The sequence below is a fragment of the Teleopsis dalmanni genome, chromosome 1 (assembly GCF_002237135.1).
Source record: "Teleopsis dalmanni isolate 2A chromosome 1, ASM223713v2, whole genome shotgun sequence".
Classification (NCBI taxonomy): Eukaryota; Metazoa; Arthropoda; class Insecta; order Diptera; family Diopsidae; genus Teleopsis; species Teleopsis dalmanni.
The window spans coordinates 203017236-203036201 of record NC_051846.1 but is presented as its reverse complement, the minus strand read 5'-3'; the positions used below and the strand labels follow the sequence as shown (position 1 = coordinate 203036201).

General features: G+C 28.5%; 2 protein-coding genes across 2 annotated transcripts in view; one reads left to right on the top strand and one right to left on the bottom strand.

The window, feature by feature from the left end:
- The window catches only part of LOC119667080 (syndetin-like), a 5247-nt gene extending 684 nt beyond the window's left edge, over nucleotides 1–4563 (bottom strand). Inside the window, exon 1 of the mRNA XM_038076365.1 lies at nucleotides 4494–4563. Within this exon, the coding sequence (XP_037932293.1) occupies nucleotides 4494–4563 (70 nt within the window). The remainder of the gene's footprint in view (nucleotides 1–4493) is intronic.
- A 4347-nt stretch (nucleotides 4564–8910) lies between these two features.
- On the top strand, nucleotides 8911–14894 carry LOC119671413 (high mobility group protein DSP1-like). The gene is made up of 4 exons (XM_038082027.1): nucleotides 8911–9080; nucleotides 12841–13004; nucleotides 13095–13269; nucleotides 14124–14894. The coding sequence occupies exons 1-4, from the start codon at nucleotides 8925–8927 to the stop codon at nucleotides 14307–14309; spliced, it is 681 nt and encodes a 226-aa protein (XP_037937955.1). The 5' UTR covers nucleotides 8911–8924; the 3' UTR covers nucleotides 14310–14894.
- Nucleotides 14895–18966: the final 4072 nt, after the last annotated feature.

The window sequence follows — 18966 nt, the reverse complement described above, 5'->3', positions numbered from 1 at the left end:
TTTTATTATTAAAAAAAGATAAAATAAAAAACAGTAAATCCATTAGGTTAAGATTTTTAATTCTAAACTTTAAAACTACATATAAAAAATATAACGATACAATTAAAGTCTTATAATGGACTTTTATATGATCTAGGCTTAATTGTTGGAATGATATCGAAAAAACTAATTAAAATTTTTGATAATAAAAATCCGATAGCACATGCAATTCTAATTGAATTTTTTTTTTTTTCAATTCCTAAAGAACTGTATCTAGATAGACGTATGTATATGTTTCTTATTCTTATCCTTTAATCAGCAATGTCATCTGTTTCTTTTTTTTTTGTCTTTTTTTTCGAGGTATTGCTTGGTTCGCTTTTATAACTTTGTTGCACGATCAGTTATTCTTATGTATATACGTAGAGATGTATGTAAACTTTTATCCTCCTTTAAGATTTCTTGTTAAGACAAGCGAAACCCGTTTATGTTTTCTGCGGAATTTATTTATACTTCGAAGTAATTCTGCCTTATGCAGCGCTGAAAATTCGTAGTATCTTTTGTGTTGCGGCTTGCCTGGCCTGCCTGCTTGCATGCAACATTTAAGTTCTCTTTTATTTTTTCAGAAATAGAATTTGAAATAAAAAGGGAAATATCTTGTTACTGGAGTTTCTCGTTGAACTTGTTTTATTCTTTTTTTTTTTTTTCTTTCATACAAAGATACAAATATATTTGAACTCGTTTTGAAGTGTATATTTGTATGCAACTCAGCTCACATTTTAGTTATATTTCCAGATGTCTGCACGTTTTTAGTTACTTTTTTAAATGCACATTTTAATAAAGAATATTTCAGATACTATATATTAAATATTTTTTAATTTCAATGAGAAAATAAATTTTAATTCTTTTCTTATATTATTTATTTTAACTTTTAATACGAAAAGTATGTATTTGATGAAAATATTAAATTTAAATAATAATATATATATAATATATATATGTGTGAAACTTATTAAACATATGTAACATTAAATGTTTATACAGTCTGTTTCTATTTAATGTTTTTGTTAATGTTCTTAGTTTTTTTGTCCAGTTAGCAAGAACTTTCTTCAGTACTACTTCAAAGTGCCTTGGTACATCCGCATAAACGACATGCTAAGAGTTCTTAGAATAGACCCGATCAAAAAATACATAACAAACAGAGCCCTGAAGTTATATGCGAAAACTAGCAGGCTATCTTACTTAGCACTATCTAATCTTAGAGTAATCACTCTTCGTACGGGGAGGTACGCAGATCTTAGATCAATCACTGAATAATCATGAAGCTTATAAGGAATACATAAATTAGTCAATGAGATGGGTGGGACCCTGTAGTACCCCCAGCTATCAAAGAGTAAGAGTGCCCAGTTGCTCTGACTCGAAAAAAGGATCAACATACATACTTAAATATAAAAATTTAAAATTGTCCATAAATATGAATTAAATATTTTTCAAAGAATATTTAAAAAGTAAGTGTTCTTAAAAAAGACAATTTAAACCAAGAGATATTTGCACCTCACTGCCCCAATCTGATATAGTTTTATAACATAATTGAGTATATCTAACAAAAGTTGTGACGCTGAAATGCAAAATCTATTTACAAAAAAAAAATTTTTCAACACAAACGATGTCTTTTAGTGTACTATAGCAATATAATAAACTATCTATTACAAAAGAATGATCAAAACTTTGTAAGCTAATCAAACTATTTCTGTATAAGGTATATTAACAAGAATCTGCTATAAGTCCACTTAGACTTAGTAATGAGTACATCTGCAGTCCCATTTAAAATGATTCTTTTTGTATAAATTAAGTTTTTAAAAACCTGTTGCATATTGTTAAATGATTTTCTGCACAAAAATGTACCTATGAAATTAATATAACTTTAAGTGTTGTCCATTATATTTGCTCATATATTTGCTTTTGTTGTGTATCTTATTGCATTATTATTTGCGAAAATAACTTCAACCACCACTTAACTGACATTGTTTTATTTGTTCCCTCTTGTGTGCTACACAATATCGACTACAATAGTAGGGGATGTTCAAGATTACTAAATAAGAACGAATAATTGTTCCACATAGTTGAATACATAAACATAGTTTTGACGCAAGAGGTAATACCACCTGCCTTTCCACATAATATGTATACAAAAACAATATCTTACCGTCTTGAGAGCAATACTTAACATGTCTTTTTCTGTTTTTCGTTCTGTTTTCTTACTATTGTTCTGGAATTTTGTTCTCTAAATTAATTTCTTTTATTTTCTGTTTTAAAGAGCCTTAGTTTCTTATTTTGTTCTTTGCGCTTTTATATATTCATATCGACACTGTTTAAATAAAGATACTATTTAAAATTTAAAATAACAATTCTTTCAATCATTAGTAATTATAATTAATAATAATTATTATTATAATTAATTGTGAGGTAAATTGAAGTGGTAGCCGTGTTTTTAAAGCTCACTTGAGTTCAAATAATGACCTCTTGACTACGACAGATCTGTAGAAAGAACCAATGTGTTCAGTGTACGAACAAATGTGAAAGACACGTGTATGAACAATTGTGAAAGACACGTCTCCTCCTATTCAAGTAAAAGTGAACCAATTTAACAAATCTATAAACTTGGCCATGGTTTTAACTTTACAGGATGACAGCTCTGTCATAAGTTTCGGTAATTTCAAATCCTCTCCTAGTCAATGATGCTAAACACAAATGCTACGATCTATTAAACTAAAACGATAACATATATATTTTGTTTTTATTTTGAACCCTGAAACTCTTCCGGTATGAACCCTTGGAAAAGATAATCGAATTATGACTTGTAAGAGTGAACTTGGAATGACTGAGATTACAGTAATCTTCAGTCCATTGCTATTACACATGTGTTAGAGTAATGAATTTATCAGACTACATCTATAGAATAATAGATATATCAGACTATATTTGTAGAAAAATAAATACGTTAGACTACATCTACGAGTATAGAATAGTAGGATATATCATACTACATCTCATAGAATAATAGATATATATGAGTAAAGAATCTATAGAATAATATAGAACATATCTATAATTCTATATAGATTAGTATATATAATATAAAGTAATAGAATACAAACCTCAAAGGTAGGTTCAAGAAAAAAAATCTGACTATTGAAACAGATAAAAAACGAATCAAAAAAGAAAAGAAATATTTGAGATATTAGAATAATGACAATTTTATACGGTCAAATAATTTCTATAGTAAAATCAAAAAAGTGGAGTGGCGGTTTTGTACCCACCTGTACCCACCACCCACTTGACCTCAAATAATACCCTGTTAATGGTACCTTGTATTAGCGTTATTCATACGCAGACCAGAAGGGTTCACAAGAAGAACGCAGTGGTCAGGGTACAAAAAAACGATGAAAAACAAGAAAATAGATATAGTAGCTTAATTAAATAATTAATTGATAAGACTATATATCACTATATACCCTCTTTATCGGTATATAAAATCGTTTTATTAATTCGTAGTAATAAATTCTAAATAATAATTTGCATTCCAATGTATTTATTCATTATTTTTTTATTTCCCTTACCAACTCTAATAAATAAAGCATCAATAAAAATTTAAAATCCATGTTTTATACATACACACATGCATGTATTTTCATTCATTGTAACAAATAATGAAATCCTACGTCACATTGTTACGTCACAGACTATTTAATATGTATGTAAGAAAATTTCCTTGTGAATTTTATTGTTAATAATAAGTAGAATTCATATAAAATTAATGCTTGTACAAATTTTGTTAATCGCATCATTTTTCACACGAAACGACAGCGACGATGATGACGATGACGACGCCGACGACGACGACAACAACCCTACACACTATGATGTGTGGGGTTTTTGTTGTTGTATGTGTGCTAATGCGGCCGCCTGCTACCGCATTATGCGTTCGTGTAGCAGCGATATGCATAAAATGAATTTTTTTATATTTTTTGTTGTTTATTATTTAAATTTTTGTTTACGGAAGCGCAACAGTTGCTCAATTTTTTTCTCCTTTTGTACTCGTTTATATTGCAAAGACCCATTTTCTTGCTGTTAAGTTGTAAAAAAGAAATTCTGCTGCCGCTTGCTTTTGCTTCTTCTGTTGTTTTGTTGTTTATTTTATATTTTTATTTTATATTGTCGGTGGAACTTTTTAATATTGTATTTTGGCGCAAAATTTTTTAAGCTATTATAGGTTTCTTTTTTGCTAAAGAGTGATTGTTTGTTTGTTTTGTATACATGTGTTGTGTTAGCATTTATTTTGTGGATTTAGTTAGATTTTCTTTTTTGTTCTTTTAAGTTGTGTTCTTTTTTTTTTTTTTGTTTTTCTGGTGTTTGTTGTGTTATTACAATTTAGTATATGACAGCGGTTTAAGGTTTTACCATTCCTTTTTTTTTATTTCGCTATTTTGTTGGAGTTCGTACATATATAAATATACTGCCATCATTTAAGTCATTTAGATTATTTTGCTGCTGCAAATTCTTATGAGCATGTTTTACTACGAGCATGTTTTAATGGTACTTCCTAACTAGCTGACCAAAAGTCATCTATCAGTTTGTTCACATATTTGCCAAAACAGAAAAGTGAATTTGTTTGACTCATTCATTCATCGATTTCGTCGTCGCTTACTAATATCAATGCGAAAAAAAGAATAAAAAAGTAATACAGCAGCACCAGCAACAGCAACAATACTATTAACAGAGCAGTAGCAGTAGCAGAACAGAACAGAGCAGAGCAGTTAAAGTATGATTTTATGAATGAATAGTGAGACTTAGGAATTACCTACGTTACATTACTACATACCAACATACACACATATTGAAGGTATTTACGTACATTTCCAAACAAATATTTATAAATATGTACGTGAATGCTATTGTGTGTTTTGTCGCTGTACTGCTGCTTGTTGTGTGGACGACGGCGCCAAAACGCATGTATTAAGTTTTGTCGTGTAGTAATGGGGTGATATACTTATTATTATAAGTGTTTTGTGTATTGTTATTGGTGTTGTTGATTTTGTTTTGTTTTGCTTTGCTTTGCTTCAGTTTGCGTTGTTCTGTAGAAAAAAAGCGCAGGCAGGCATTCTCATTTTGCTGCTCACTCCACTCATCGCTGCTTCCTCCATGCTAGCATATTTATAAAATTGTATTATGATGTTAATTTGCAAATAAATGCTTAGGGACATATACACATACGTGCATAATAGTTGTTATGTATGTATGTATGTAATATAGCTATATTATTGTTTGTTTTGTTTAGACAATTTTTGTCCTATTAAAATTAATATTATTGGCGTCATATTGTCTGCCTCTTGTAATTAAAGACTAAATAATTGTTTCAGCAACAGTTGGTGTTCTTTTTTTTAATTTTTATTTTGTTTTGATATGGTTATTCTATTTTTATTTTGTTTTATACTTTGTTTTATACTTTGTTTTCCTGAATTATTAACGTTGATTTTGTAATGTGGTTGTTTTTTATTAGTTTGTTATAGTATCAAATTATATATATTTTTTTTTATTATAATGCACCATAAAGTAAAAGCTTTCCACGTTCGATCTCTTGTCAATCATATTCTTTACTCGTAGGTCAAGTGTTTTGAACAGAGTAGTTAATGCTTTTTTTTTTGCGAAAATTGCCGAGTTCCTGCCAAAATGTTCATACAATCTTAAATAAATCTAATAAATTTACAGTCTAACTTAACGGTTGAATAGTCTAAACACTTATTTAGAGTAAGTTAAACTACATAGTTTCATATGCAACAATAATAGACTTAAAATGCTATCCGAAATTAGTTTTCTAAGTAAGATCTTAGCCATCTTGGTGTATGTCCACCAATAAGATCAATATCCAAAAGATGAATATCAGGAAATCTTGACAAATTCTTCTACCTACCCTGCAGTTGCCCGAAAGCTCTCTTTAGCCAAGGTACACATGTAAGTTGGACACTGATACACCTAGCTATCTCGTTAAGAAATGCTAGGTAATCTCGAATTTTTAAATATAAAGCTAAAGCGCTTACTAGAGATTTAATAATACATTGGCTATCCGAGAAGATTACAATATTTACATTGAAGATCTTGTTGCATAGAACTCATTTTGCTGCTTAGTGAATCGCGATTACTTCTGACTGAAAGACACTACAATATTTCAGTAGTTGAACTATAGTTGACTCTTACATCTATTTTGTAGCAAATTTGTTTTATTTTACTTGAACTTGTGGTCATTGGTATTGTGTAACTTACATTCAATATCATCTTTTATAATCTTGAACAATTAAATGGTATTTATTTTATTTTGCTTCATATTTCATTAATGTGGTTAACATATCAAATCGTTATGGATATAACATATTTTTTCCCCCTTTTTTTCTAATAAATAACATGATGAAACTGTTATAATTTTTTTTTCCAATATTTTTAAATAATATTTACAATATTATGTAATTTAAATATTTAAATTGTTTAACATCTTTAATTAAAGAATAAAAGTAGATATAAAAATGTATAAATTTAATTTATTATAAATTGAAATTTAGTTTTATGTTCCTCTAGCGATTTTAATGCTACATATGTAAATAGAATATGTACATACGTGTAATTTTATATATATGTATGCAATTATATATATAGAAATTGCAATAAAATTATGTAAATAATTTATTGGTATATAAATATTGTATATAGTTATATATATATAAGTTTTTTAAACTATATACATATGGCTGGTGTATCTATACGAATGTGTTTATGTCTACTCAAATGAATATATATCTTCTCCAGTGGATACTTAATTGCTTTGCTGTACACGTATGAGTGATTATTTTAGTTGAAATTTTATAAAACAAATTAATAAATATCAAAAGTTTATACAAATAGAAAGATAAAATGTTTATTAGTAAAAGTATGTCTCAGATAATATTCGCAATAGAAAATTTAGTTTATTGATAGCTTTTTGTAGTTGAAATGAAAGGATATAAAGCTTTAAATACAACTTTAAATAACTCCTGTCTGTTGTCCTGTTCTGTCCGTCTATATCTTAATTTATATGCGTATTCATGTGTTATCTATCAGAGTTCTTCATCGTTGGTCAGTGTCACTTGCATCACTTCATTTGTCTACTGAATTTTCCTTTTCTCTATTATTAAATTTATTGTTTTACGTATAAATGAATATACATAATCCTGAATCCTGCATTCATTCTTCGTGCTTGTGTCCTGCGCATATAAAATAATGTATTGTATGAACTATTTTTCTTTAATTACATTAAGACCGAAAAGTTTTCGGAAATTCTCATTTAAAATTCGCGCGCTGTATATTTTTCGATATTTTAAGTTTTGTAGTTTGGCAGCACTGTCCTTAATTACTATGCCAAAAATGAGCGCGATCTGTCAGACAGTTCGTTTACGGCAGCTGTTGAAACCAGTTCACCTCAGTAGGGCGTTGCGAAAAAAACAATGGAAAAAAATATTGAACAAAGAGTTTGCATCAAATTTTGTGTTTCGAACGAAATTTCGTGTGCAGAATCGTTGCGAATGCTACAAAAGGCTTATGGGGAATCAGTTTTATCGAAAACTCAAGTTTATGAGTGGTACAAAGCCTTCCAGGACGGTCGTACGACCGTCGAAGACATTTCGCAACGCACTACTGAGGTGAACTGGTTTCAACAGCTGCCGTAAACGAACTGTCTGACAGATCGAGCTCATTTTTGGCATAGTAATTAAGGACAGTGCTGCCAAACTACATAAACTTAAAATATCGAAAAATATACAGCGCGCGAATTTTAAATGAGAATTTCCGAAAACTTTTCAGTCTTAATGTAAATTTTCTGATATGTGCAGCATTTTCTGGCTCTATCAGTATTCAGTAAATGCATCTGTAATATGTACATGCATGTGGATAATGGAAATGTTTGGCATATAATAAATTGCATAAATTCATTCTTATTATCAATATTTTCAAAATTTTAAATGATTTCTATTAAAGTTATTTAACCCAAACTAAATTGTAATTTAAAGTTCTAAGAGAAAAAAGTTAAATTTAATAAAATATAATATTTTTAGTTTAAATCAAGAGCCCAAATTAATTATATAAATCTTCTAAAGATTCTAAATAAGATTCTAACAAAATTTTCTCTATAATTGTTATCTGAATAAAGGTTGATCTAATTTAAAATAATATATCCTTATGTGTATTATTTAATGAAATAATGAAATATATGTTGCGGCGTATGCACCTTAATAGGTAGCATAAGATAATTAAGGATGTTTCGTGTGTGACACTTGAATCCACTCCCCTTCTCTCTCTTCTGATTACTGAAATGAAGTTTTTACAATGCTTTGGAAATCTTCTCCATTCATTCCTAAGAGGTGGTATAGTGGGTTTAAGTCTCAAAAGGTGGCTTTCGATTAAGGATCAGGAACATCCAAATTCATATTCTTACTTGAGAAGAAAACAACAGGCAAAGATTGAAATAAATTCGTTTATTTTTAAGAAAGTTATATACAAGCTATAATAAAGTACCTATAATTAACTCTTAAATATATCCAGTATATATATGTCACTAATTTCTAACTGCAACATTTAAGACACTAAATCTAGTCTTCTAGTGATTCTTTTTATGACTTCTTAATCTTTGGTCAACTTCTAACTACCCTATTTGTAACTGTGATTTCGTTAATAGATACTAGTGGACTCACAGTATTTTTAACCACTTTTATTAATTAATTGTTGTTAGTCAATAATATTTTATATAAAAAAAGAGCAATTGTAAAATTAAATATATAACTTTAAAAAACTATAATTTTTGAATTTAATTAATTAATATGCTAAAAACCTTTACTGATCTATATATTTCGTAGAAGCAGAGTACGATGATTCGTGGTGCAAAAGCCGATGCTAAGCCCAGGGGCCGCATGACAGCGTATGCCTATTTTGTACAAACATGCCGAGAAGAGCATAAGAAAAAGCATCCTGATGAGACCGTTATCTTTGCAGAGTTCTCAAGAAAGTGCGCTGAACGATGGAAGGTTAGTATTAATTTTGTTTTAATTATATTTTTATATATGTAATATATAATATACATATTACTATTAATATGGAATCTCTTTTCCACTAAAACTATTTATATGTAGAGAAGACTTAGATTACTGTCAAATATATAACTGCCTGCTGGTAAAGTCACTATTGGGAGTAGTGAACGATACTTGATTGTCTGGATGGGTTAGGTGATGGTAATGTGAGAGTGGAGAGAATTGTTTAGGATTATAAAAAGAGGTTTAGGATTATAAAAAGGAGTTTTTAGAAGGGGTTCTACTAAACATGATGCAATTGGGTGTCCAACTGTGTGGCACGCAAGAAAACATTGTTTGGAGAGTAGTTGGTTATGCTCTTTCACAAGAAGCATAACCAATATGCAAGATATGCATTTATATTATTGCATAATATGTGGGTTCCTGACTCCGCAACAAAAAATAGGTTTGCTCATGTTTAGTTTTGGCTATGCTCCCGCAATACTAAATAACAGACATTAGGGCATTACGTGCGAATTAATATAACCTATTCAAATAATATATAAGTCATTTAAGCTCTTAAAGTAAAACTCATATTTTACTAATTTTGTAATATAATATATTATATAGTTCCTTCTTGAAGCGATTTATCAGTTTCTATATAATATAGATTTATTAACTTCTGTAAAAATTTTGACCGTTGTTGTTGAAGGCGTGAGTGGCACTTTGTAGTCTAAGAGGACAAATTCCCCTAGAGAGTCGTAAATTCTATAGATCCATTAATTTAACAAATTAAGATCCCACTTCATTAATAAATCCACATTACCATTATCTGTATTGCAGTTATTTATGAGTAAAATATATTCTGTAAATTTAAAATAATTTTATTTAAGTTATGAATAATTTTTTTTAATTAGTCCCCATATATATTATTATCTTGTTTTAAAAATAAATAGATAAAAGGTGTTCACGTTATAAGAAAATTGCTCGAGTAGATGGAAAAAGGAACGCTTGAATTTTTATTAAATAATGAGTAAAATGCATTTTCTAACTGTGTATATAGAAGCACATCCCAAGCGTTCGCTGTTGCGGAAGTTCACTTTGGTCTTAGCATCACATTAGTAGGGAGTTGTATTTCAATGCAGACGTCAGATATGTCTGAGCAACCTTAACGCTAACGTATTCTAGGTGGGTAAAAGTGTTATGCCATGTAACGTTGTCCGTCGTCCGTCGTTGTCTCAATTTTAATGAAAACAAGAGAGCATGTCGTGTGCGGATTGAAAGCACTTATGACCGAAAGGCTTGGGTGGGCTGCTGCTGCTACTGCTGCATGTGTAAAGTGTCTCCTCGTTTGTTTTTAGTTAGGAGGTGCGAGAGAAGCACAAAGGGCAAGGAATAAATTATGCTGTGCACATATTGATTTTATAGAGCGCTGCTCTACGTTAGGTAATATAATTTTTCACACGGCTTGACTATTGACCAGTAAACTGGAAAACTGTGTGATGATAAATTATGAATTTGTTGAAGAAATATATCCGCATGTTAGTAAAAATTCATTTCTCTGATTATAATCATGTTTCATTTAACCAATTTATATTTTATAATAACTTGGCGTTCCAACATTTCGTGAATCGCTCGTGTGCAAAAGCAATTTACTAGGTGTGGTACTTTTTGTGGTATGGTCGGGTGTTTTATTTCATTTTTTTTCCAAGTTAGCAATATACAGAAAAGCAAAATATTGGTGGTGGCATGCACATTGCCTTTACTCTTATGTATTTGCTAACATACAAGGTTGGGGGTTGCTGGTGGCGATAACACCACCTAGTATGGTTTGGTTTGGGGTGGTTTTACTTCGTTTAAAAATCAATGGCAAAAACATGTTCAGCGTACGGGTATGTGTGGCTGGCCCCCTGTACCTTATTCATTCTCTCTGTTTCTGCTGTTTTAAAATAATTTTCAATCGTTGGGTAGCGAAACTAAGACTGATGATATTACTTCTTGCTTCGCCCCTGCCATTTTAATTTCGTATTTCTATTAGGTTCCGCATAAATTACACCAGTAGTGTTGTTTTCATTTGGTTCTATGTGCTGTAACGCAAGTACACACTCATCTTCTGTAAATTCTCTTTCCAAATTAAATAAGATGTGAATATGGAAGTCAGAAATTAGTTTGTGAGTAAAGTGTATTGGGTTTATGTCGATGTCGATGTAGGCAGTAGGATTAGGGGAGGGATTTATATAATATATTACACTTTTGGGTATTTAAAATTATTTAAATTTAAATTTATTAATTAAAAATTCTACTTTACGCAATAATTATTTCTTCCTTTGTATTAACAATATCTATATTTTATCAAGTATAGATATTAAAGAATTACAAAATATTTTTTAAAATTTTTATTATATATAGTTACGCGTAATATTTCTCTATAAAAGTATATATGTAAACCTTGGTAAACTAACATGGATTCTTAAAATATTTTATATAATATTATTGAGATGTTGAAGTAGTGATAGAGGATTGCAAAATGAAGAATATGAGTTGGTGTGTGTAGTTGCAGATAATTTTATAGTAAAATATGTATATAAGGGGGAGAACCAATATTCAGGCGAAATTTTAAATTAAAACATGATCATTAAATTTGGGTAGAAGAAAGATAAATACTTAATTCCTATTAATAAATTAACCAAACTAATTCATATATATATAGAATTATTATTAAATGGTTTTGACTTTTATCGTGATATTAATTTAACATTATTTTATCCCTGCCTTTACCAGCCACAGACAAAATTTAATTTATAACCATTTTCTTGCAATAGGCAAGTAGTAAGCGTGCTTATACTTTGTCACCAGTCAAGTCAAAAGCAACATGGACCCATTTACTCCAAATGTATAACCCATTTGGTACACAGTAGTAAATTAGTAGTGTTTAGGTTAATATCTGCATTAACACTAAACAGCATGAAGCCAGATTCGACCTGTCCTGTCGTATCTGCTGTAGCATATGTCTACAGCTCCAAGAAAAAACACCTGTTGTGTCTACTTTCAGCTTTGTCTGCAATCAGGCTTAAGCTACTGGGCGCCCCATTTTTTAATACACATGGCTATATTTCTAACAATAATATTAGTATTTCTCTCAATGTATCTGGTTGGTGCTAGTATACCCATTCTTCTACCCACTGTTACGAGAAATGTGGAATCAAAATGGCTTTCTGAGCTTATTAAGGAGAATTCATTCCTATCTTCACTTCATCTACCTACCTTCTTCTGTTATATAGGTAAGGGAGTGTATATGTATAATTTATTAAAATAATTGAAATTTATGAAAATATTTTTCTATAAAACCAATTTCACAAAAACAAAAATAAATAGAAACATCTTGACCCTTAAAATAGATTTTTAGAACTTGTTTTTAAATCTACATCAGAATTTGTAATATCAATGGACATGCCCTTGAAATGTTATAAACAAATGTCTAAATTTATAGCACTGTTCGTATTTATCATGTCAATATTTAATCCGATGTTTATTTAACCAGTACTGGATTCCTTTATTTTATTAATTCCATTGATGTTATTGTTTTATATTGCTTGCTGTAATGTATGTATGCTTGCATTCACAATTATGAATGTAAGTAAATATCGAACTTTTTGATTTATCTCTTATAAATTTTAAAAAATTGTTTAACCTTTGTATAAACAATTATTTTCAATGCTTGATTGAATTAAATTTCTTATATTTTTCTAAACTAATCTATAAATTCTTTTGTTTTTAGACAATGGTTGATAAGGAAAAGAAACGTTTCCACGAGATGGCAGAAAAGGACAAACAAAGATATGAATTAGAAATGCAAAATTATGTACCACCTAAAGGCACCGTAGTTGGACGTGGCAAGAAGAGGAAACAAATTAAAGATCCTAATGCACCAAAACGTTCATTGTGAGTTCGTAGCAAACAATAAGTTTTTTTAATATAATTAAAAATCAATTTCATATTTAATAAAACAATTTTTTCTGGTTTCATTTTTAGGTCCGCATTCTTTTGGTTTTGTAATGATGAACGCAATAAAGTTAAAGCTTTAAATCCAGAATATGGTGTCGGTGATATTGCTAAAGAACTAGGACGCAAGTGGTCCGATGTTGATCCCGAAGTGAAACAGAAATATGAATTAATGGCAGAGAAGGACAAAGCCCGTTATGAAAGAGTAAGTATCATTTAATATCTATGATTATAGTTTTCAAATTAAATAAAAAAAAACAAAATTAATAATTAAGTACATTAAGTTCCATTAACACAATGGTTCAAAGGGGGTTGGTTGAATGATTTCGTGGTCCTCTGGAATCATGTGATTCAAATTTCATTAGAAATTTCCTATATAAACACAATAAATAGATTTTGGTTAAATATTAGCACCATCTTTCAGTTTTTCATTCAAAATTAAAATCTTGCTAAGGTCTAGCGATAGTAGATACTATGTTAGGCTGAGAATTCAGTCATAAATATTCTACAAATTGTGAAGATGAGAATGAGGAAGACATCTCTTTCGTAACTGCTTAATTTAAGCCATGAGCAGATTGAATATATATTTTTAGATATGTTTTTAGTCAAATATAGCTAGCTCTCTCACGGATGTGTTCAGTGCTAAGATAAAGAACTATCTCCGCTTTGTAAAGCTTTCATAACTAGTTAACAGTTAATGTTCCGTGTTAAGTAGTGGTATTACAATTTATATACCTTAAGCTGTAAGTCAGTTGTCAATTGAACTGATCATTTGACATTCATATAATTTAACCTCGATATTTCCAGAATTAAGCTATAAAGAAAAGATGAATATCAGTTCAAAATAGCTTAAACTATTTAATAAATTTGTTGTTAAAACGGCATGATTATGAAATCAAAATATCGCCAGTGTTCTTGTTTTATACATTTATGTATATATTAATACCTCTGGCTTTTCTTTATACGGTAACGCAATGGTTCAAAAGGCCTAAGTGGATCGTTGGCGTAATTTAACCTAACCAAAATATCTATATTAATATGTTTATTTTTTTATTTTAGGAAATGACCGAATATAAGACCAGCGGGAAAATTCCAATGTCTGCACCTTCCATGCAAGCTCAAGTGCAGAAGAATGCGTTACTGGCAGCTGCAGCGCAACAACAACAGCAACAGCAGCAGCAACAACAGCATCATGAAGAACATGATGATGATGATGGCGACGGGGACGATGATGAGAATCAGTAGATTTAAGTCCACATTTTCCAGAATTAATAGAGAGTGTGCGTGCGAGAGTGCATAATTTTTAATCATATATTGTGAAAAATACTTTATACAAAAATAATCAAATAAGTTACATATATATTTATGTAAACATAGTTATAAAATTTGCTAAAAGTTCAGTTATAACGACGACAGATGAAACAGGATAAAACTCAATAATTTTACATATGTAATTCATCATAAATCACACATGAAATTACACATGCACATATATGACACATATTTTCTTTATAATTTTGTAATATATTGTTTGAATTAGGATTTTTATTTTAATAATAGAGATAAATAACGCATAGTTATATCTATAAAAATGAAAATATTTTTTCGTATTATTTTTTTTTATCACTTTCCTCATAATAAAAAAATACAATAAAATAAATATATTTGTTTACTTTTAAAGAAAAAAAAAATTCAATATTAAATTACATTTAAAAAAGTTTTTACTTAGTTTTTGTTTAATGACAAAATCTTAAAGAAAAGACAATTTTCTAATGTTATAACATAGTGTTTTATATACTTTTGAGATTATTTGAATAGAAAAAATAAATCACTTCCAAAAAAAAAAAATGAATAAGTAATTAAAAAAAAATCCCTCATACAATTAGTTTAAGTACAAGTTTTTAGATATTTTTTTATGTTCTTTAACAAATAATAATTATAGGTTATTTTCACTAAAAAACAAAAAGAAAAGACTTGTTTTAATTTAACTCATTTTCACAATTCAAATATTTTATGCGTTATAAAATAAATATTTTACACTGGTGATTAAAAATAAATCATTGTAAATAGTTACACTCAAAACCAATTAATGTACATAGACCATTAAAATAAATAATAAACAAAATTATTGCGAAATAAAGCAACAAAATCAAATAAATTATTAAAAATAAAATGTATTTGTACAATTGAAAATATGTATACATACTTCTTTGTTATATATTATTATATAACATATAAAATATTATATATATATACATATGTATTGTTTTTCTTTATGTTGAAATGAATATGAAGATAATTAAATGAAAAATTTGTTGTCTTTTATGTGTAAGAATCAACATATTTGAATTTTTTTAAAATTGTATATATTTTAGCATTTAAAGAAAAAAATTTAAGAAAGAACAATTGAAATTTTTCTATAATTTTACTTTAAATTTAATATAACTGTATAAACAATTCTTTTTATAGAGGCTTAATTAAATTTATAATTAAGGAGAATATGTATAATTTGTTTGTTTAAATGAATTAAAAATTAAACTTAACATTACGTATCCTTCTTTATAAATATATTAAATCAACAAAAGCTTCATTTAACATTAGCATAAAATGTTGATTATATATATATTTATATATATATGTATGTTTATAAATTTCATTTGTTCTTTTGTTTTTATTAAGTTATACACTATTTTCACTTGTACATTTTGACATTTTAAAGCAAAAGGCATAATTTCATTCTTATATAAAAAATACAAACCAGTTCAGGCTCGACAGATTCCTATTAAAGTTAGCAGAAAGAAATATATTGAATAAAAATACAAATAATACAAATAATCATTCAAAAATTACTAGTAGGATTATAGATATATATTCATAAAGATACATACACTCATTAGTAGGGAAACTAAGAAGTAAAAACTTGTGTAAAAATATTATAAATGAAAAGTTAAAAGAATTTGTAAAAATTATTTAAAAAGAGTTCAAAAGTTTTAAGTGTGGTATTTAGAATTTCTGTCGTACATATAAAAATGTATAAAAAATTGTATTTTTACATATAATATATATGAGAACAACCAATTTATTTAATAATTTGGCCTTAAAGAAAGAAATGCATAAGCAATTTTTTAAAGCAGCTTTTTTTTGAGCTGTGCAAGTTCCGCTTAATTCAAGTAAATTTAACTGCAATATAAACACCAATAAAATAAAATAAAATAAAATCAAATAAAATAAAGTTGACATTTTTCATATTCATTGATCATCACTCATTGTCGTCACACGCCTCTCATTTGCCGCTATAATAATTTGCATTGGAACAATAATAATTTAATTATATTTCTTAATTTGTAATTCATTTTTTGATTTTTTTTTTGATTAAGTATCCAAAATAATGAATTAGTTGTGTAGTTTATTTTAAAAAATGAATAAAAACAAAAAAAATTGTTTGTTGATTTTTTATATATATTATGTAATAATAATTACTTTTTAATTTAATTAAAGTTAAATGAAATTATTAATATAACAACTTAATCCAATAGTTATAATAAAAATTCAAAAATAAAATTTCCCATTATAAGATATAAAGTTTAGGCTTATACAGTTAGTTTAATTATTATTAATATAAATATTAAAATTAATATACATATATATTAAATTTTAGTAATTAAACAAAATAATAAAAAAGAAGAAAAAAATGCTGACAAAATTAAACAAGAAACAAACGTACACTAACGTGCGATATTTTTAGTATTTAAAATAGAAAAAGAATGAAAATATTAAAACTTGTATGAAAGAAATGTAATATTGTCATCATTTATAATATATGATTTTAGAGTTAAAAGTAAACAAAAAAAATAATAAACAAAAAATAACTAAAAAGTATTAAAACATGAGTTTTCTTTTGTTAATATATTTATTTATTTTATTTTTTTTTAGAATTATATATAGTACATAGCAGTATTAGCCTTATTTATTATTTCATTTTTAAATTTGTTGTATTGCAATGAAATTTATAAAATTGTATAATTATATATATAAAGCTTACAGCTAATAGAACTTTGCTATATTGCCAATTTTGCCATAGACTTGTTTAAACTGTACATACACACTTTATATAAATGATTGCTAAAAATATGATTCGTGAGAGCAGAAACATATACGAAATTCGACCATAGCGAGCCGTTCAAATATTGCTAAACGATATATTGTGGTCATGCATTTGCTGCAATGTAAAGCAGATTTGCTAAGATTTACCGGAGAGGTACCTCTCTTCAAACATTTGAAGTGTACGATATGGGTTTTACTCAAGCTGATTAAAAACTTTGAAGTATTCTTATTTTTTAGCTACTATAAGAAGCCCAGCTACAATATACTTCATACTTATTTGGCTATTACAGACGAGACTCGTCCTCAGCCGCGTCCAGTAGTCTCCGCCAAGCAGTCCGATCAGTGGCTTGCTGTCATCAGTTAGTAGCATCGATTTTTTTCGTACCATTGGTCAGCTGGTCCTTCTACCGAAGTTGCGTCTACCGTGTTTTCCACGAGCGGGTATTGAATCAAATACCTTTCTAGTCAGAGCAATTCATTTCATTATTACCCAATCAAAATAAATAAAGTTAAACCTTGATAAGGGAAACATAATCTTATTAATGGTAATGTCATTAATGGTAAGAATATGGCACAAATTTCAGCGTGGCCAAAGCACATTTGAGATAAAAGGTAAGCAAGGGAAAGTCACAGCAACTCTTCTGTATTACCTCCTAAATACGCATTCAAAGCTTTCCATTTACTTGAGAGACCTGTTGTGAAAGAATATTATTACGTCTATATGAAGATAGGCATTCAAAGCTTGACCTGAAAGTCCTGCTGCACAAAAGTATTATTAAACCTAAATGGACATAGACCATCAAAGCTTGACCCAAAAGTTCTGTTATACAGGAGTATTACTGAACCGCATATCTCTCTAACAGAAGAGAAAATGTAGAGAGCACTCAGCATATTCGAATATACTATGAATGCTAATCGGTGCATCATGGTACAACAAAGACATAAATACCTATAAATATCTAAATATACTGCAGATGAAAGAAAAAATTCGAAACCATTTGTAAAAATAAGTTATACGCCTAGCTCATATCCCTAATGCTATAGCACAGAAGTTTTTACCGATGCAAGCTGTGAAGCGCTTTAAAGCTAATCTATAAATATCTTCTATTATTTCATTGGAAAGGTGTCAACCATCAATGGTTGGGAGCAGTTACGTCTTTCAATATCAATATGTCAACCAAAAAAAAACTTTATCTGCTTTTTTCCATTAAATTCATTATTCAATAAGTTTACTAGAATTAGTTTAGAATTACGCGAATTATAATATATCATTATCCTCTCTCTCGTATATACTCGTATTACAATCGGAAAAAACAAAATTTCCAGTACTTTAAAATTTTGTCTCTACTAGAGATATTGAATCTTTTCGCTTCTACACCTACCATAGAATGACCTGTAAGGAGGGGCATCTGCGGAATTACACTACATTATAATAAACTTAGAAGAGTACATTATCTTTTATGTCGCATATTTTGCTTTGATATGTGACGCAAATGAGCAAAGCCCATTTTACTCTTAGGTTAAGATGACTTTGTTGCTATAAGAAGATCCATATGCATTCATTGACGAATATTCTATAGAAATATAATAGAATTTCTTTAGAAACTCTATGATATAGAGTGATGCAGTGACGAAGAAAAGATAAAACTACTTTAAATAGAATAAAATCCATAAGCATGATGATTTTTAACACCGCTAAGGATTTTCGTTTCGAAGGAATAAAAGCAAAAACACTATATTTTCTTCAAAACTGTACAATGCCTATAGAATTGATATACTTAAAACTATGATAGAGCCA